This window comes from Fistularia commersonii, chromosome 35, assembly GCF_037954325.1.
Source record: "Fistularia commersonii isolate RoL2024-O1a breed Wild chromosome 35, RoL_Fcom_v1.0, whole genome shotgun sequence".
Classification (NCBI taxonomy): domain Eukaryota; kingdom Metazoa; phylum Chordata; class Actinopteri; order Syngnathiformes; family Fistulariidae; genus Fistularia; species Fistularia commersonii.
Genome location: NC_141318.1, coordinates 2606812 through 2627754, shown reverse-complemented (window position 1 = coordinate 2627754; position 20943 = coordinate 2606812). Strand labels below are relative to the sequence as shown.

General features: G+C 47.6%; 2 protein-coding genes and 1 long non-coding RNA gene across 4 annotated transcripts in view; 2 read left to right on the top strand and 1 right to left on the bottom strand.

Annotated features, from left to right (window-relative positions):
* The first annotated feature begins 1521 nt into the window (after window positions 1-1521).
* On the top strand, window positions 1522-5669 carry scn4bb (sodium channel, voltage-gated, type IV, beta b). The gene is made up of 6 exons (XM_086142534.1): window positions 1522-1861; window positions 1986-2144; window positions 4837-5000; window positions 5081-5294; window positions 5366-5495; window positions 5569-5669. Exons 2-6 carry the CDS (start codon window positions 2060-2062, stop codon window positions 5663-5665), a joined length of 690 nt encoding a protein of 229 aa, XP_085998660.1. The 5' UTR covers window positions 1522-1861; window positions 1986-2059; the 3' UTR covers window positions 5666-5669.
* A 4121-nt stretch (window positions 5670-9790) lies between these two features.
* Window positions 9791-11300, bottom strand: LOC147213773 (uncharacterized). The gene is made up of 3 exons (XR_015104429.1): window positions 11160-11300; window positions 10992-11048; window positions 9791-10164 (listed from the first exon to the last, which is right to left on the bottom strand). It is a non-coding gene; the product is annotated as an uncharacterized LOC147213773 (long non-coding RNA).
* Window positions 10550-20943, top strand: part of LOC147213772 (cell adhesion molecule DSCAML1-like) — a 57066-nt gene continuing 46672 nt past the window's right edge. For both annotated transcript variants that reach the window (XM_086142533.1, XM_086142532.1), the window contains exons 1-2: window positions 10550-11652; window positions 18720-19040. In XM_086142533.1, coding sequence (XP_085998659.1) covers window positions 11424-11652; window positions 18720-19040 — 550 coding nt within the window. In that variant the 5' untranslated portion in view covers window positions 10550-11423. The remainder of the gene's footprint in view (window positions 11653-18719; window positions 19041-20943) is intronic.

Genomic DNA, 20943 nt, shown 5'->3' with positions numbered 1-20943 from the left:
AAAGGCCTCCGCTCACCACGCCGACCTTTGACCTTTTCACAGAACAAAAACACTTTTTTTTTTTTTTTTTTTTTTTTTTACCCTTTGAATTTCACATAAACCTGCATCGCCTCTACAGCTGAATTTTTTTTTTTTTTTTTTTTTTTTTGCATCCCGGCGAGAGGGATGAAACACGAAGCGTCTCATTCGGAAAATTCCACTATTTTTTTTTTTTTTTATTCATTCACTTTTTTGTCAGATCTCACCGGTTGGACGAATAAATGAATGTGAAGAAAGTGTGTCGACTGTATTCTTGCAGGAGGATCGCAAACACACCCCTGGTGTGTATGCCTGTGTGTGTGTGTGTGTGCATGCCTCCCCCCCTTCATCTGCAGCAGTGCTCTGTCTTTCTGCAGCAAAATGCTTTTTCTTTTTTTTTTTTTTTTTTTTCCCCTTTTTTACTTCCTCCTATTGCAGCACTGGAAGAGTTCCCACCGCTGCTGCATTGACGGTCCAGCCTGCAGCCCGACCTCCTCTTCATCCTCCTCTTCCTCCTTCCTCCACTCCCAGCCGACCCGTTCGTCGTCCGGGGAACGAAAACGGACCGGCGGCGCATTAGCGTGATATTACTGTGTAATAAATCAGATAAGATAAAATGTATTGATCCCCATAGGGGGCATTCTTTTGGCACAGCAGCGTAGCGTTAATAAATATGAATAAGATATAAACAGGGAGACAATTAGACGATTAGAAGATAGCAAATGACGTCCACCAAAAAATAGACAGCAGAGAGAAAAACAACAACAACAATGACGTCAAGGATAAGAACGGATGACAGAACGGACAAAAAAAAAAAAAAAACAGCAAAGGTGAGATTAGACAACCAAAATGACGACAACAAGGACAGGAAAATAAGCAGCAACGATAGCGATGAAAAAAATAAACAAAAATAAGCAGGATGTGAATGGGCCGAAACCGGCAAGGATAGAAATAGATGGTGAATTAACTGGTAATAACACCCAATATGTTTATTAACATCAATATTAACACAGCTGGAGCTTTAACAAAATAGATTAATATTAATAATAATGATATAAAAAGAGTAAAACAGGTCGTTATGACCCGGCAACTTCGTGGGTGTTAGTTGTGTTGTGTCGTCCCCTCGCCCACTCGCCGCGTAACCCAATCTTTTCTCAGATGGATGCGTGCAACGCGGACCCGGCGTAACCTTGGCGGCGCCCGCAATCCAATCCCGACTAATCGGATCTCGGAAGAGCCGGTTAGGGGTCGGGCCTCGGATGGAGCTCAGCGACCTGGCGTGTAAACAATCAAATGTGTCGGGTAAAACAACTCATCGGTTTCTGGAGCTACATTACCTCCAGCACAAACTGCACTGCAGAACTTCAGAAAAGACTCTCACAAAAGTGCCTGAGTCTGCATACGCCGCACCGACCCCTCCTCCTCCTCCTCCTCCTCCTCCTCTTCCACCCCCTCCTCCCCGAAACGGGAGATGCAGCGGAGGGAATGAATGGGAGGGAGGGAGGGAGGGAGAGGTGGCGTGCAGCCAGCGGAGAGGACGGAGGGGGGAAAAGTTGCGATGCAGCTGGAGGGACGAGCGACGAGGAGAGTCAGCCTGGCCGGGGCTCTGCTGAGCGGCGTCTCCTCCGTTTTCTCCTCCCGGCGCCTCCCGTCCCGGCCGCCGCCGCCGCCGCCGCTGCTGCAATGTGGCCGTCTCTGCAGTGAAAGTGCCGGCTGGCGGATTCTCCTTGAGTGAACCCTGACAGTGCGCAGTGTGTGTGTGTGTGTGTGTGTGTGTGTGTGTCCGCACTGACTCAGCTGTGCCGGCAGGCCTCCGAGGGGGGGGGGGGAAACGCAGACGCAGGTAAGCTCGCCGAACTTCACCCCCTCTGGAATGAACCGCTCCGTCTTCCTTTCAGTTTATTAACTCCCCCCTCCTCTTCTTCTTCCTCCCGTGCCCTCTTTCTACCCTGCATCTTCTCACCGAGGACCGGCGCTGGTTACCGAGGACGCCGATATCGCCCTGGACGCCGCCGATCCCAAGCAGGTCTGGCTGCCGGCCATGGAGGTCCGGTGGAGCCGGGTGGAAGCCCCGAGGCCGGGCCCTCCGCTCACGGCCGTCGGCCTGATCTTCACCGTCCTGCTCGGTAACGTCTCGATCGGGTCGCCGCCAACCCTCCTTCCGGGACGCACCGCTTTACCGTTCGACCTCCCTCCCTCCCCCTACGTCTCACTGAGTTTGGGGATTTAACCGCGGGATTGCGCTCCGCCGTGGCGGGACCATCACGAGTTTACGCTCCTCCTCCGGGCGGGAGGTCGTGCGGCGTGCAAACCAAAACCGCGGGCGATTCGTTAACCTCGTTTTACAACTTTTAGCAAACTGCTTTGTTTGGATTGCAACTTTTCACGAGCGTTAGCCGTAGCGTAGCATCATCACACTTGGGTGGAAGTAGAGGGGGGTTAAATGGAGGAAGGTGATTGGCTGAGGTGTTTTCTTGCACTCAGGGACGAAAACTGGGGCGCCAACCTTGAACGGCGAAACTTCGCAGGAATGTGTGTGTGTGTGTGTGTGTGTGTGGGGTTACGGCTCGACGTCGCCCCCCCCCCCCCCCCCCCCCTTGTTTTTTTTTTTTTTTTTTTTTTTTGCAATCTCACGGTGCTGCATTGGAGGTCGGGGGGGGGGAGGAAGAGGGGCAGATAAGAGCAAGCGAGTTTGTGAGATAGCAGGCGCCGGACGGGAACCAATCAGGAACCTCCTCGGGTGTGACGTCCCTTCGGCGTAAACCTCTCTCTCTCGCTCTCTCTTTCTTTCTGCTCCTCTTTGCTGCAACGGCGCTCGTCCCGACGTCGACCTTGAGCGTGACACCGGCTGCAGAAAAACAGCTGGCAGAATGAGAGCCGGGAGGCGGCGGGCGGGGGGGGGGGGAGGCTATGCGCTGGATTTCCCAGCTGCGTTGACATTTATTCACTTCTGTTTTGTCTTTGCCACAGCTTCGTGCATGCATGTGTGTGTGTGTTTGTGTGTGTGTGTGTGTGCTGATTCTGCAGTCGCTTCCTCGCACGCCGGATAGGAACCCCTGCAGTGACCTTGACATGCGGCGCGATCGGGAACAGAAACTTTGCTCGTCTTTTTTACAGGATATCGCGTTTTATTAGCGGGAGGATCACGTTTACTTCCTGTTTAGATCAGGTCCAACGAAATTGGAGTTCGAACTCGGGGGATAAATTATCTCCATGATCAACCCAGCCATTAGCCCCCCCATCGCCCCCCTCCTACACTGACCCGGTGATAAGGATTAGTGGTTTATATAATGGGTGGCTAGATAATGGCCGTGGGTGGGGTTGGTGGTGGTGGCGGCGGGCGCTAAGCTAAGCCGCGGCTCCGGCTCCAGTCGAGCTCGGGCTCTTTCCGTTCCCGGACGCATCCGCCCACGTGATGCCCGCAGGCCGCACCCTTCCATCAATCCCTCCCGGATAATGGGCCCGGCAGCTGCGGAAAGTCAATGAATGAATGAATATTATTATTTTTTTTTTTTTTTGCATTGGAGTTGCCGAGTTCAGTTAAGGTCGCCCTCGGCTAGCTCTAGCGTGTGAGATGTGAACCGCACGTTAGCGTGCACGCACTTCGCGCGCTACGTTTCCGATGACTACGACCGTCAACATAGTTCCTCTATTAAAGCAAGATGGCCGCTCTTTGTTTTGGTTTTAGGTCAACGCAGCTTTGTTATTGTTTTTGTTCTTTCTATTAGCTTCTCCAATTGTTAGCGCGCACTGTAGTGTGCTGCTATGAGGAACTCCTCTGAGTCCGACATGTTCCTGCCAGGAGGAACCGTGTTCTTGTTCTAGCCTCCGCTAGCTAGAGGATGTGGATAACATTCAGTTGCATCATCTCGGATCGGGCTAAACGCCGGATGCTATTAAATTAGCAACACGTTAACTTGGAGAAGCTCTTCTTATTGTCTCAACAAGTAACCCCCTCCCACCCCAGGAAAAACAAATAAAAACATACGCGGTTCTGGCTTAGTTTGGATTCGCGACGAATAAAAATGTCCCATTGCTAGCATGTAGGATGTTGTTTACTATACTAGCAGCTAGCGAGTGCCGGTGGTCGTTTTTGGTTCACGTAGCAACCGAGGGTGGAAAGGGGATCACACGCGCGGTAGCTGTCACAGCTGCTAGCGTACACCAGTGGCTTATCAAAGCAAACATCGTGTAACAGCTAGCTTAGCATAGGGGATGGAACACCTGTGAACATTAGCAATGACAAGTCTGAACAGACTTTTCTTCTCTATCATTAACAACTTGTGAATAATAGTTTGTGTCCTTGCAGCGTCATATGTTTGACATCGAATGTTTATAGTTAACTTTATTATTTAATGTGGGTCAGAAAGAAACTTATTTTGGTGGACTCCATATCGGCGTGGCCTGCTACAGCACAAGTCACAAGCAACGGGATGATGGGATGGACTTCTTCTTCAAAAATTGGACAATTGGAATTGGACACCAAAGTGTTGCCGTTTTCTGCGACACGTTCAGGCTTCGCTCCCAAAAATGATCGTCCATTCACATGTCTTTACATGTGTCACTGTGCAACCCTCCCTTTTCCGCATTAGCCACGCCCATTTCCGATCCCTGACCAATCGCGCGCTTGTTCCGGACACTCCGCGAGAAAGAAGTTCTGCTCAGATTTGTCGAGACCAAACTCCAAGACTTGAGAGAGTACAAGTCTTGCTTCTTGGGGAGTTTAGCGGATTAGCTATTCGCTGTTCATGTGATGCTATGCTTGTTCTGTTCTTTTCTATCCTATTTCTATTCTTTGGCTACCCTCCCCTCCCCCAGGTCTGTGGTCAGCTGAGGCCCTGGAGATGTCCGTGGGGAAGATCCCCTTCCTGGAGGCGGTGAACGGCAGCACCGTCATGCTACCCTGCACCTACTCCAGCTGCATCGGCATCCACAACCTGTACTTCAGCTGGCAGTACAACGACAACGGCACCGTGCAGAAGGTAGCCGCCTCCTCCTGAGAGAGCGAGGGCTCGTGGCGCTTGTCGGTATGCTTGAGACGCTCTCTTGTCGACGCCGTCAGGTGTGCGACTCGGTGATACCTTCGGAGGGGGTGCCGCCCAATGTGCAGATATACCGTGAGCGGGTGGAGTTCGTCGGGAAGAACAACAACATCTCCATCCTGCTTTGGAACATCACCTTCGACGACGGCGGCAAGTATATCTGCTTCGGCCGGAATCCCAAAGAGAAGGACAAGAACCACAGCGCCGTCTTTAACCTCATTGTGGTCGACAAGTGTGAGTGTCGATCGATTTCTCGATTCTTTGACGGTGTGCGCGCAAGTGACCGCTTTCCCCGATGTGTCCAGTGCGGGAGGTGGACAACACGCTGACCATCATGATCGCCTCGGCGGTGGGCGGAGCCATCGCGCTGCTGATGGGCTTCATGCTGCTCAAGAACTTCACCCTCTTCGTCCTGTCCAAGATTGAGGAGAAAAAGTGAGTTTTCGTTTGCGCCGCGCCGTCGCGCTCACGCCAGGCGCTTGACCCTCTCCTTCCTTTCCCCTTGCAGTAAGGAGTGCCTTGTAACCTCGTCAGGGATCGACAACACGGAAAACGGCCTCTCAGGATCCAAAGCCGACTCCAAACCCACACCAAAAAAGAAATGAGAAAGTGCATGTATATATGAAAAGAAAAAAAAAACACAAGCACTCGTATTTATACCCTCTTTGCATATATTTGTATATGCACACGTATGTTTGCACACATGCAGTTCCATTCTGTTTGTTCTCGGCACCTGGCTGCGGTTATCCGGTTAGCGGCGTGATGAAGAAGCAGAAGACGAAGGAAAACCGTCGCCCGGAGTCGCTACGGTAACCGACTTTCCCGACGCCCGCGCCGGCCTTCGCGGCCAATTGGAAGGGATTTTACTTTTTCTCGTCGGGGTTCCGCGAGACATCGAAAAATGGGATCACGACGTTGATCCGACCCCAAACAACGCAGTTCCGGTTGCTATAGTAATCGACCGATACCCATCTCCGGATTGTTAGCATCGGTAGATGCTAACATCTACCCCCGCGCGGCGTTTCCGGTCGACGGTTTCCTCTTTGTCGGGCGCAAATTGTCAGAAGAACATGGCCGCAGCCAGATGCCGTCAGAACACTTTGAGCCAAAAAACTGAATGTTTTAACGCTTGAGACCAGGAGCGACGCGACGAGACCCCCAGCCGGGCCGAGCCCTCCCACCCCCCGCCTACCCGCCAAACGGCGTCGCGACTATACCGGGACTCGGCCCGGCTCCTTATCCCCGCGCCTTGTCTCCGCTCGATGTAAAAACACAGGTGCCTGTTAGCGCTTCGATGCTCGGGGTTGGGCTGGGGTCGGGGGTCAAATATCCCGCAAAACAATAATCGTAGGACTAGCTTCTCAGCTAAGCTGATAGACAACCGCGCCCCCCCCGTCCCGTCTGCGAACCCCAACCGCCAATCACTAGAAAAATGGCCGACCCCTCTGACGGTGCTGCTTCAGGCGGCGGCCGTCAGGCTCTAGATGCCACGCTTACTGTGAGGGAAGGGGGGGTAAAAATAACAACTTGTAAGCTAACAGCGTTAGCATCAGCTCTAAGGTGTATAGTAGATCCCATTTCACTGTGAGAACCCCCCACCCTGCTAAGATTAAGCACTTTAAGATGATGCTTACCTGTCTGCATCGGAATATCTCCGTAGCCCCGCTAACGGACCGCTCCTCCTCATCCTCACGCGTTCAATTAACTACTTTTAACCAAGATAAGGCAGTAGGATAATCGTCTAAATAGGCAGGTCACCTCGACGCAAGTGTAATTCATGAAAATCCGCAGTGCTCTGTCCGCATTGATCTTTTGCCGTTTTCGGAGACGGGACTTTGGAAAGAGGATGCGGTGAGATGAGAGTTTGTTCTTGCCCCGTCTTCGGCTGAACTGTCCCTTTAATCGTGAAATCGACCGTGCCAAACGACGACTACTCATAAAAAACAATCAGGCGGAGCGCTGAATGTACAATAAACAGTAAATGCACCTTTTAAAAGTCAGCGATGCACATTTGAGACACTGAATGTCCGTTTTAAAAGAGAATACCTCGGAAATGTAGCCCCCCCTCCCCCCGACAGGAAGAGGGCGCGAACGTCTGGTTCTTTTCGTGATAATAACGTGCCTCGGGTCCCCGGCGTGCAGGAACACTTACCAAGGAATGCGCCGCGTACTCGAAAAATGATGTGTATTTTGCGGTTTATTTATTTAAAGCGGATTCGGGATTAAATGCAAAGCCAATCGATGATAACAGAATGTAATGCCAAACACCTGATTTCATGTTGAGAAAAAATAGAGATGCTATTTTCTTGTTGTTTTCTGTAGCGGATGCACTGAATGTCAATGGTTTTTCTTAGCATTCGTCCCTTTCAATGCTTACATTAGCAGCGGCTAACTGCTACGTAAAAGTATGTTAACGAATGTAAAGCTAAACACGTGAGTTCACGTCAGGTGAGTTATTATAGATGCTATTTTCTGTTATTTCTTTTTTGGGCCGATGCACCGAATGTCAATAGTATTTGTTAGCGGTTACCCCTTTCAATGCTAATATTAGCAGCTCCTAACTATTAGTTGACGGATGTTAGCGAATGTGATGTGAACACCTGATTTCACATCGAGTTATGATTGATGCTATTTTTTGTCATTTCTTTTAGCGGATGCAGTGAATGTCAACGGTGAGGTGTTTCTTAGCATTAGCCTCTTTCAGTGCTAATGTTAGAAGCTGCTAACTGCTACAAAGGATGTTGATAATTGTCTAGCAAAACACCTGATTTCATGTTAGGCAAGTTATTACAGATGATATTTTCTGTTATTTCTTTTTTTGGTGAATGCACTGAATGTCAATGCTCACATTAGCAGCGGCTAACTGCTACGTGAATGGATGTTAACGAATGTATAGCCAAACACATGAGTTCATGTCAGGTAGGTTATTATAGATGCTATTCTCTGTTATTTCTTTCAAGCGGATGCACTGAATGTCAAGGGTTACCCGTTTGTTAGCATTAGCCTCTTTCAATGCTAACGTTAGCAGCCGCTAACTGCTAAAAAGGATGTTAACAATTGCATAGCTATGTCTGATTTCATGTTCGGTGAGTTACGATAGATGCTATTTTTCATTTCTTTTTTTGGCGGATGAACTGAATGTCAATGTCAGCATTCACCCCTTTCAATGCTAACATTAGCAGCTCCTCACTGCTAAGTTAATGGATGTTAGCGAATGTGATGAGAACACCTGATTTCACATCATTCAAGTTATTATAGATGCTATTGTCTGTTATTTCTTTTAGCGGATGCACTGAATGTCAATGGTGAGGCATTTGTTAGCATTAGCTTCCTTCAACGCTAATGTTAGCAGCCGCAAACTGGTGCATAAAAGGATATTAATAATTGGATAGTAAAACACCTGATTTCACGTTTGGTGAATGATGATAAACAGTATTTTCTGTTATTTCTTTTAGCGGATGCACTGAATGTCAACGCTGAGGTGTTTGTTGGCATTAGCCTCTTTCAATGCTAATGTTAGCAGCCGCTAACTCTTCCACAGGATATTAATAATTGTATAGCAAACCACCTGATTTCATTTTAGGCTAGTTATTATACATGCTATTTTCTGTTATTTCTTTTAGAGGATGCACTGAATGTCAGTGCAGTCAGTAGTGTTTGTTAGCGTTTGCCCCTTTCAATACTAATATTAGCAGCGGCTAACAGCTACGTAAATGGATGTCAACGAATGTGACGCAAATACCTGATTTAACAGTAAGCGAGTTATTATAGATGCTAGTTTCTGTTATATCTTTTAGCAGATGCCCTGAATGTCAATGGGGAGATGTTTGTTAGCATTTGCCCTTTCAGTGTTAACTTTAGCAGCTGCTAACTGCTACGTTAACGGATGTTAACAGAGGAATGCGAAACACCTGATTCCATGTGAAGCAAGTTATTATAGATGATGACTTTTTAATATCCCTTCAAGTGGATGCATTGAACATCAATGGTGTTTGTTAGCGTTCGCACCTTTCAATGCTAATGTTAGCCGCTGCTAACCACTAGGCTAAACGGCGTCTGCGGAGATCTTCGAGCATTCCCGGGGCAATTTTGACTCATGGGGTTCTGCCAATCGAAAGAGCGCACAGAAAAATGCCAAAATAGCTAACATACTATTCCACAATAAAATTAAAATGATTAAAATATTTGAAATGGATGTAGGATAGTGAAATCTCTTTTGAAAGGATATTTGTTGAGTTAGCTGAGGGGTGGGTGCATGCGAAGGTTACCAATTCGGAGCAATGCCTGATATCTCACCAGAATATAAACAAAATGACCGATAAAGTTAATATATCCCCTGAAAGTGAGGAGACCGGAGGACTGTCTGAAGTTGACGGCGGCCAAACGTGTTGGAGGAAACCACTGGGGAGCCATGTTTGCCTCCGGGCCCAACGAATAAAGCGAGTCACTGCTATGCAAAGGAAGTGATCTCTCCTGACGGTTTCCTGCTCCGATCCTCTGATTCTCTGCGACACTGCAAGCAATATGAGATCCGGCAGGCGTCCAGGGTGGGGGGGGAAGTGCGACGGCGGGATTCTTTGCTTCGCCCCACCAGACTCGCCGAGCCGCCGCCGCCGCTCCCCGCCAAGCTGGTTTGCCCTCAGACGTTTCTAACCCCCTCGTCCCTGTTCGACTGCTCTGGATCTGTTTATTACCGATGGGTGAAAAATCGAATAAAGTTTGCAACAAAACCTGTGCGGTGTAGGTTTATTTTGTCATTATTTATACATTTGCATGATTTCTCATATTTCTGGAACACCAATAGAAATGTTAAGCATTAGGCTTAGACTAGAAAATGTCCCGTGTTCAATGTGTGAAAGCCATACGAGAGAATCCACAAGAGGGGTCTTGTTGAGAAACTCGGCGACGCAGCGTCAGGTCGTGATTCTCGGCTCGGCAGATCAGAACATCAACGCTGCTTCGATGCGGAAAAATTGGTTCCTTTATTTGTTAAATAAGTTAAGAAAAGTTTAAGGCTTATTTGGGGTCCTCCCCTGAGGAAGAGTGGAGAAATGTCTGCGAGGTGGCCACAGGGTGTCGCTGGATCCCGAGTGGGTGGAAGATTCTGCAGACAGAGGAAGAAAAACACGCGTGAACGTTGGAGCAGAGTGCACGGGGAGGCTGGAGCGCGCACAGGTGAGTGGACACCAAGTTTAGCGCTCGAAAGAGTGAAATCTATCACATGTGGAACTTTTTTAAGCATAGTTTGCACACTTGCTGCTCTGATCTGAAATCAGCCAATCCAAGGTGGGTGGGAGGAGGTTCGCAAGAGACGTCCTCCGGTTGCCTCTTGGGTGTTAACCGTGGAAAATCGCGGAGACGCACTCGCCGTGCACGATATGCACACCGCGGATGTGTCCGTGTTCGTCCAGCAGGGGGCGCCAGAGCCCCGCAGTCTGCTCCCTCCCGCAGGCCGGAGCCGCAGAGGGTCGCGGTCCGGACAGGAGGACGGGCGGAATCCGACCGGGACGGAACTCAAATGCTTGTTTGACAATAATCCGGTTTTAGTTTAAGGTTTGTGAATGAGCGCAAATTAAATTTCAATCCAACTGAGCGGTTTTTTGTCTTTTAACCGCGTCCTTAAAGGATCTGACAGGCCAAGAAAAGAAAAAAAAAAAAAAAAACAACAAAAAAACTACTCACATCATCAAACCTCATGCAAGGATTTTTGGCAGATTTTTGAACGCTGCAATCTAAATCTCGCGATAATTCCCGATGACACTTTTTGCAAGGAATTCCTCTGCAGATGACCAACGTGAACGCTTCGGATGTTTTTTGGACACCTGGCATTTGTGTTGCACACGCACACACGGGGTGGTGGTGCAGGAGCGGAGAAAGGGAGGTGGGTGGGCGTGGATTTGAAGTTGCCCGGCAAACCGTTTTTTGACCTACCTGCTGCGTGGAAGTGTCACGCCGCGCCGGTCCTCACTTCTCCGCCTTTGCGCATTTCTGTGCACGGAGACACAAAAAGGAAAAAAATTAGAAAAAAAAAAAAAGAAAAATCAACGCAATCCACGCAGACAAAGAGCCCCAGGGACACGCAAACCCACCCACCCTTACCCACGGGTTGTGGAGCGGCGTGGGCAGGCTTGCGCAAAGGAGAAGGGCCCGCACAGGTGGGCGCGCAACGAGATTGCGCTCTCCCCGACACAGCTACCCAGACCGTGCGGGTCCTCGTCCGGTACCGACCCGCACCGAGCCCTCCTTCTGCGGTGTTGCGTTTTTATCGCACCCTTCATTTTCATTTTTTTTTTTTTTTTTTGGAGGAGGGATGAATTTTTATGCGCGGTAGTCCCGGCCGGAGAGGAGGGGCGGGGAGGGGACATGGGCGGGGCCGGGGCTCCTCTCGTTCCCCCTCCACGCTTTGCGGGGCAGCAGCAGGGCTGGAAGGAGCTGCGGGGAGCACAGTCGCCAGTCCGCCGCCGCGCAGAGCCAGCTGGCCGAGGAGGCGAGCCGCACACCCGCCCGCACCGCCGAACCTTCCCGAAAAACACACCCGCTCTTTATGGCATGTGGCTTGTAACTTTGCTCCTGCTGTACTCTCTGCAAGAAGGTAGGAGAAGAATGGACGCGGGTTCGAGGGTGGGGAAAGTTGATGGATTGGTGATAATCGATGGAAACTTGTCAATGTCGTTGCAGGGGGTTGTTGTTGTTGTTATTTTTTTTAATTCCCATGACAAGGGCGGGATCGGGCTTCCATGTTTGTTGTGGCGCGGCTGCATGGAAATTTGATTTGTGAATGAAAAGCAGGTCGGGTCCAGCTGACGGGAGGGAAAAAAAAAGACTGAAAGTCACATTTTTTTTTTAAAGTGCACGTCGTGGGTGCAGGAGCGTGTGCTGGCGTGGGAGGGGGGGGTGCACGGACGGAGGGAGAGGAAGGAGGGGGGTGTTTTCGCATTAACTCCGGTTATGAATATGTAAAATGGCTGAATGGGGGAGAACGAGGTGCAAAATACAGAGGGAGGGAGAGATGGAGGGAACAGGGGGAGGAAGGGAGGAGAAACACAGTAAACCTATCAGGGATCCGGACCGATCACCTGTATCGGGGTAGATTTACTCCGGCGTGAAGTTGTGAGGGTTATTTTTCCGGTGTTTTCTCCCCCTCCTCCCTCTTCTGCTTCTCATTGTTTAGCCTTATTTGCTAATTGCAGCTGCTCGGGTTTGGCACAAGCCTCCACCTTATTACACCCCCCCCCCCTTTTTTATATTTCAAGTGCTTCTTTTAAAAATAAAACCCAACGCATCTTATGTTTTATTTTTATTATAAATAAATAAAAGGCCTTTTTTCCCTCCTCCACCCCCCACCGAGGCCTTATTAGTCTAATAGGTCTGCACCCACAGAAAGGCCGTAATCGCCCCCCCTTTTTCGATTTTACCCCCCCCCTCTCGTTTACAATATTATTTTTAAGTGCAAATCACTGTCCGTTAATTAAAAATGACTATTTTATTCATTTTTTCCAATCAACCCCCCTTTTCCCTTCATTGCAAACTTGCTGTTTTTCTGCCGTTACACCGGATTTTGAGGCGCGCGCGAGGGTTCTCTTTTCTCTTCCGTAAATCCGGGGCCTTTTTGTGCGCGAGCGCCCGCCTCGGAGCCATTTTTGTTTGTTTTTGTTATTTATTTGTTTGTTTCTCATAAATCCTTAAACGACCCCCAACCTCCTCTCTCTAATTTGACGGTGAACGACTCGAAGCGGGAATGCGTCTTCGTTTATTTAATTATCTATTTATTAGTTCATTAGTATATATTTTTTAATTTAGCCGGTTAGCAATTAGCCACGAAAGGCCTCGGAGGGTTGCGTAGTAACTCTTTAAATATCGCCGCATTCTTCGCCCCTTCTCCCTCCTTCATTACCTCCATCCCTCTTTTTCCTCTGCCATTAATTCAACTTTCCCCCCCGACGCCTCCTGGTGCCGTGGGTTTCGGGGGGAGGACGTCCGGCGGGCGGGGACCGGAGCCTCGGCCGCTAATGGCACACCTGGACCCCCTCCGACGCGCCGGCGCGCGGAGGGATAAAATGATTGACACTTTGGATGTCATCCGTGTTGTTGTGTTTTCGTCTCCTTCCGCGCGGTTAAATAGTGCGTCTATTTATTTCCGAGCTATTTTGGCGCAGTTGTGTTAACTGCATAATTAACGGCGTCTCCATTAGAGCACAATGAGGGCTTTTTTTTTTTTTTTTTTTAAAGCGATTTTTTTTTTCCACACGTGATTACAGGCGATAATATTTTTCTTCTTTCTGTCTTTTGGCTGTGTTTTTTTTTTTTTTTAATGTGAATTAGCACATTTTAAAACGTGTGTGTGTGGGTTTTTTTTTTTTTTTCTTTAAAAATGCATTTCATGTCTGCAACCCCGAACCGAAACGAAAAAAAAAAAACCCTGCAATTGGAAGTGTGTATAAGCAATAAAGTGGCACACTCCACCGCTCGCCCTCCACAAATAGAAATATGCAAAATCCCACCACCCTCCCCTCGCTTTCCCACCTCCCACCTCCTCCACACTCCCCCAGTCCAATTCCCCGGGCTGCCTGTGCAAGGCTGCACAATTAAAGCTGCAATCTGAGCTACAGGCACCGCTGGGCGACGGAGCCGCGGGGTCCGCAGGGGTGACAATCATTTGCACATAGGCCTCCTTTTCTTTCGGGCCGTCTCGAGCCTGCCATTATTTAATTAAGAAATGAAAAGAAATACGACAACAAGGCGGATTAGAGCGAGAGATGTGGCTTTCCGTCGGGGTCGAGGGCTCGGTCCCGCGAGCGGCCTGCAGATTATAACCGGAATATTAAACACCGGGATCTGCGGGGCTCCCCCGTGGTTCCAGGTGCAAAAAAAAACAGCTAGTTTGTAACGATGACCGGAAAATAGACGCGGATAAAAAAAAAAAAAAAAAAAAAAAAGGCCTCCGATGGATCCCGTCACCGGGTCACCGATAACCTCGTTGACGACGACGACGCTAACAACGGCGACAAACGAGCTGCGTTTCCACCTGGTGCTACGCCAGCCCTCAGGATCTATTTCAGACGCCGCACCTTCTCGGGGTCGGCGTCAAAACGTCCCAAAAAAAAAAAAAAAAAAAAAATTCCAAAGCAAGTAGTTGTTTTTTGTTAGATCTCCATCTCCATCGCTCCCTCCCTCCCTCCCTCCCTCCCTCCCGTCGCTTCCTCTCGCAGTAACTCCCCTCCCTCTCTTTGCCTCATCACTAGGCAGAATTAAAGGCTGGGGGAGGGGCAGTTTATGCAGACTGTGCTGGGACTTGTGATCCGCAGATTTGATATTCACATTAAGAGAGAAACACGCTTCTTTGATGTGAGGAGGAAGGGGGGGTTGCAGGTTCTCCCCCCTCCACGCCGTCGGGGGGGGGGGGTGGCGTGCTGAAGTAGCACACTTTTTTTTTTTTTTTTTTACTGACACAGCACAGGCCAAAGGAGGGATGGGGGTGTTGACACTGGGTGGGGTGGGTAGCAGATTGTTGGGGACATGGTGTACAGAAAGACAGTGGGCGGGGAGCGGTGATACCCCTTTGCTGATTAGATGTAACGCCCGCCGTCTCTACGTGCACACCCCCGAGCTCCTCAACCCCCCAGCCACCTACTTACCCCCCCCCCCCTTGAGGATTATCCATAAGATTACACCTATCTTTATCTCCCCACCGATATTCAATTCTCACCCTCCCGCCGCCCACTTTTCTTCCGCGTCGCTATTCCCATCAAAATGCGGCGCCATCGAAAGCAAAAACAAAAAAAAAAAAAAAAAAACCTACTTTACATGTGAACCCCCCGCCTTCCCCTCCGCACCTGAAGGATAAAAGATGGAGCGATGGAGTGATTTTCAAAGCGCTTGAAGTTACTCCTTTCCAAAATAGGAAGCACTCGAGGAGAGCCGGGCGGCCGCTCGTGTCTTCCCCCCCCTTTTGACCTTTTTCAACATTTCTCATCACCCAGTCCGCCGGAGATGAAATGATCTGATTCTGGGGAGAAAAAAAAAAAAAAAAAAAAAAAAAGATGGAGGGGCAGGAAGTGGTTGAAGAGGGCCGGACGTGAAGAGGCGCCGGGGTCCGACTGTGAGAACGCGTGTGAAGAACGGGAGGGGGTTTGTTTACCTCCTTGTATTTGCGCAGTTGTGTGGATGTAAGCGTGCACGATTTGCACACACACACACACACACACATGCGTGCGCGCACGTCCTGGAGAGGCGTAGAACAGCTGCATTATGCATGATGAAACCTTGCATAGGTTATGACTTCTGCCTCTCCGACATACATATTCATGCGCGGCTCCCCGGCAGGATGTATAAAACGGCGTCTGCGGCTGCTGTGACAGGCGGCGGCGACGCTCCTGCGTCCGCCATCGGCGCTCCCGACGCCTCCCTCGCCCCGAGGAAGGGGGAGGAGGGACGGTCCTTTGAGTTCCGGGAAGTGACGCCGCAGTCGGGCGACGCGCAGATCAATACCGATCGGCTCGATCCGTCGTCGTCGCCAGAACGAGCGGCGGGTTTCTGTCGAATTAAAGAGTTCGTCCGCGATCGTAAAGAATCAACTCAAAACTCGACCGGAGCCGGTTGGAGATTCCCTTCTGGTGTTACTGACACTTATCGATCACTTATCAAATCCGATATCGGGTTGATCAAATGGTTCGATCGATACGTCGGGTGAGAACTGACCTCCCTCTTCCATCAACTTGTTCCTGGTCGTGTGTGTGTGTGTGTGTGTGTGTGCTGACTGACGTGATGTCAAATCTGCTGGAATCAAACTGAATGTGTGTGCTTCTGGGAAATATGAATTATTGATATATAATCAATATTTTCTGACTGTTACATCACTTTATGGATGTCTTTGCTTTTACTGTCTAAACCTGGACTGGGATTTATAATTTAGCAAGTTGTTTTTGTTCTCACCTCCGGCTCAGGGAAGCTTTTAAAACGGTAACGCCTGGTGCAGCCCTGAGTTTGAAACACACACACACACACACACACACACACACGGCAACATCCTTAAGTCACACTTATAGCGAAATAGTGTTTTTCTTCTCATTGCCGGTGTCAGAGCGAAATCCACGACGAGAAAATGGTAAATAAAACAAAATAGAAAGAAGTTGAGAGGACATGAAATCCTCTGGAAATAAGAATATGAAGATAAACTTCATCCATCCCCTTTGGAAATGCTTTTATCACAGCAGTGTAACAGTTATAACTGTCATTAAATATGAATATAAAGAGACAATTAGAAGACAGAAAAAAGAAAAAGAAGAAAGTCTAGATTCAGTTTCGTCCAATTTTTGTGTCAATCGTGAATCCGTCCGACGTCACGCCAAAATATCACGCCGTCATCCCACGGGTGACGGTTCGCCATGGCAACACCGTGGCCGGAGAAGAGACAGTTTTGACAGAGCGAACGGCGGGAGTTTACTACTTTTCCACGGGGCCGCCGCTCCATCGGTCCTGCCCCCACCCTGCCGCGGCCCCGTCCCCCAGGCCATATAATCTACTGTAAGCGAGGTCCTCCTGCCCCGCCCCCTTTTGCCCCCTCCTCCCCCCCCGAGCTCTCAGGGTGACCCCTTCACTCCTCTACTTTAGTCCCGTCCCCCCATTGGGAGATTATAGATATTGCAATCTTTAATAATGGCTTTATGCTCAGGGGCCATTATCAGTAATCTGCAGCGGGGAGGGAGTTTGACCTGGATTTTTCCGCCCGCCGCTGGACCGCCAGGCACATTTCATACGCCATCTGTAACACGCCGCCCGGCTTTATCAATCTGCGGTCCGGGGGACGGTCACACTTCTGTGAGAAGGAGTCGGAATTATTGACCGACCCCCTCCGTTGCCGCCGTGGAGTTTGCCGGCTTAGTCCCTGGCGATGACCAGCGGCCCGGTGTTTTCTTTTTCTCTGTTTTTTTTTTTTTTTTTTTGCAAACACCCAGCGCTTGGTTTGTCCACAAACATTGGTGTCAAGTCACGTTTGCTGCTGTTGTTGTTGTTGTTAACTCTTTCAAATACAGCGTGATTATATACTTATGTTCCACTATTATTATTATTGCTATAGACCCCATTATTATACAGTGTGATTATATACTTGTGCTCTTTTTATAAGAATTATTATTATTATTATTGTTATACAGGCACCATTATTATACACTTATATTCTATTACCATAATAATAATAATAATACTTTTTTTATTAGACAATATTCTTCAGTACTGCTATTCTATTAATATTATTGTATTAGATACTTGTAAATATTGTGACTATTTTCAGTAGTAGTATTAGTATTATTGCTAATTTTTTCTCACTATTTGCTTTTTTTCTTTTTAAAGTAATTCATTTAGTTGATTAATAAGTATTAATAATCTATTATTTATCTCACATATTATTTTCCTTAATTTATCTCATAATAATAAAATAGAGAAATTAATGAAAATAATTATACCGATATTAACACAATCAATAAGAATGATACTTTTTTAAAAATTATTATTTAAGCATATTTCACCAATATAGTATCTAATTTTTTTTTTTGATTTTCCTTGAGAACTTGGGAGGGTCCCCTCTGGCCGATTGTCAGGTGAAACCGATCACAAATCGATCACAAATCGATCAGTTCTTTTCCGAACTCAAAACGTAGAACACAATGACGCCGCTGGATTTCATAATCAGACACACACACACATACACACACACATACACACACAACTTTCCCCCTTTTAATCTTCCATTTAATGATCCACAAATTTCTGACCCTGTCCCTTCCCCCAGTTTCCGTCTCGCTCTCCCTTCCCGGCTGAAACTATATGTGTTTTAATCCGAGCGCCAATGAAGAACATTTGCAAGCGCGTGTGTGTGTGTGTGTGTGTGTGTGCGTGCATGAGTGTGTTAAATATGTAAGGAGATTAAATAGACTTAAATCTCTGCGTCTGGGATAGAAATTCCAATCACATAACCTATCAGCGCATCTCTCTCTCTTTCCCTTTCTCTTTGTTTATGTGTGTGTGTGTGTGTGTGTGTGTCCGTGCACACACTGTATGGAGGTAACGCCCCCTCCAAGGCCGTCCACCTAAACCGCCACAGGCTTTAGCCCAAATCCCTGGCTTTCTGCGTCACATGACCGATGTTTGCAGCTGGATGCTTGACATACATTTTGTTATGATTATTTCGCAACACATTTTGAAGGACAGTCCGCAGATCCCCGTTGTTTCACACCTTTGTGTGTGTGTGTGAGTGTGTGTGTTCCCTGTTGGGTTTTGACAGTTCCCGTGTTTGACAATACGTTGCGATGTTGCAGGTTCCTTGGTCGTGTCTGGCCGACCCAGAATTTCACGGGGTGTGTTCAATAAAGAAATAAGAAAGGAAAATAGTGCGTTTATTAAAATAAACTAAACATTCAATCACACACGAAACCCAACCAGGGATTAAAATAAGTCAGAAATTGTGTGTGATTACGGTCAAAGTTTCCCCGCGTGGATTATTTTGATTCAGCAGCACGACAAAAAAACACAAACAACGCGACGGGGTTTAAAAGTTATTCAGCTTTTTTTTTGTTGTTGTTTTTTTTCCCTGACGTTATTGAACCCAACGGCGCGCTATGACGTTCTCACAATGTGTGTGTGTGTGTGTGTGTGTCGCTGCAGTACACAGTGAGGATGTGGGCTCCACCAGGCTGTACTTTGTGAACGCCTCCCTGCAGAGGGTAACCTACTCCAGCTCGGTGGGGGTGTCCCTGCCCTGTCCAGCAGGGGGCACCCCCAGCGCCATCCTGCGCTGGTACCTGGCCACCGGCGACGACATCTACGACGTGCCCCACATCCGCCATGTCTACGCCAACGGCACGCTGCAGCTCTACCCCTTCTCGCCCTCCGCCTACAACAGCTACATCCACGACAACGACTACTTCTGCACCGCCGAGAACCAGGCGGGGAAGATCCGTAGCCCCAACATCCGCATTAAAGCTGGTGAGTCCGCACCGCTAGCACCCGTTAGCATCTGCTAGCATCTTCCTGTCCACTTCCTGTTGCCCGGATGGCGTGTTTCTGAGCTGTTGATGCTGCGCTGTTGTTGTTATTATTTCTAGAATAGAATAGAATTTGTCGTTATTGGTCCCATATTGTGGAACTATTACTATTGTTATTGTCCTTCCATGGTGAATTCTTGCTGAAATCTTCTTGTCGTGGCAAGAAAAACTGAAGAAGCCTTTCGGATGAGGGCTGAAATTCAGGTGCAGTTGCCATGACAAGATTTTGACAAGAATATTATCATTATCGTTGAAGTTCATCATCATCATCATCATTATTATAATTATTTTGTTATATTGATAATAATACATTAATTACAATATTCTATACAAATGTATTTTTATTGTTTATTGTAATTGCTGTTATCACTGTTTATCATTATTAATATTTACTGTTATTATCATTTTTTTGACTAATATTTTTTTTATTTTTAGTATGTTATTGTTATTGTTATTTTTATTTTATGATACTATTTTTGTATTGATAATAATTTATTACAAAAGTTAATTCAAATGTATTTTTATTATTTATTATAATTACTGTCATTAATTGCTTTTATCACTATTTATCATTATTAATATTTACTGTCATTATTATCTTTATTTTTTTACCAATAATATTTTATTTTTAGTATTATTGGTAATACAGTATTTATTGAGTTATTATTATTGTATCATATAATTATTGTATTAATAAGCACACATTTATTACAAAATTTAACACAAACATATTTTATTATTATTTATTATAATTACTGTCATTAATTGCTGTTATCACTATCTATCATTATTAATATTCACTTTTATTATTATTATTATAATTTTTACTAATAATATTTTTTCTAGTATTAATGATTATGAAATATTTATTATCATTGTTGTTATTATTAATTTCATTTTATTAACGCTACAGGGTAGCAATGGTGTTTGCAAAACCCGAATCACCATGGAAACCGCCTCCCTGGACGGGACCCCTCGGTCCAGTTCTTAGGGAGGTCCGGTCCAGACGATAGAAGGTCAACATCAGACCTGTTGAGCAAAAACAACCTAAAGTAGAGCAGATGTGATTAGCAGCTGAAACGGAAAAAAAAACCCAGGCCACACACACACACACACACACACACACACACACACACATAGAACCACCCTAAAATAGCCCGTCTCAACCTGAACACAGATTGACCTAGAACACGGTCTGCACAGGGAACATCTGCATCCTCCGACCCGCTGCCTGGGCCTCCGCTCGCGCCGGGGATGAACCGCCGTGTCTTTACACTGACGTAACCCCCGTTAAATCCATCGGCGGCGCCGCGGCGCAGCGTCCAGGCGAGGCCGGAGAGCAACGCACGCCGCCGCGCAGCACTTAGCGATAAGCGGCGCGCTTTTAGATGATATAACTCCGATGAGGAGCAGAGAACGGCGTTCATAACGCTCAATAATAACCCCAAGACTGTAATTATTTCTCAAAAATCAATGGGGTCAAAGAATTGATCCGTTAAGCGGCGGGTGCTCACGGGACGTAGCAACATATTGATTACGGTGGATTTTTTTTTTTTTTTTTTAATAATAAATCAATGACCGGTGGTGGCTTTTGCCACCGTCGCCGAGTCTCCTCCGTCCTCGCTTCGCCTCCGTTCTTCAAACTGTCCTTCGGTGCCGGGGCTAAATTTAGCCGCGACACACTCCTTTAATTATCTCTCATTAACAAACCTAATTGGTGCGTTCAATTGATTAGACTGCAAGAGGCCGCTTTAATAAGCCGGCGCTCGTCTGGAGCCGAATGGCCCGTCTGGGGGTTCGGATTGTTCGAGCGGCGGATAAATAAAGAGGAAATGGCAAAGGCG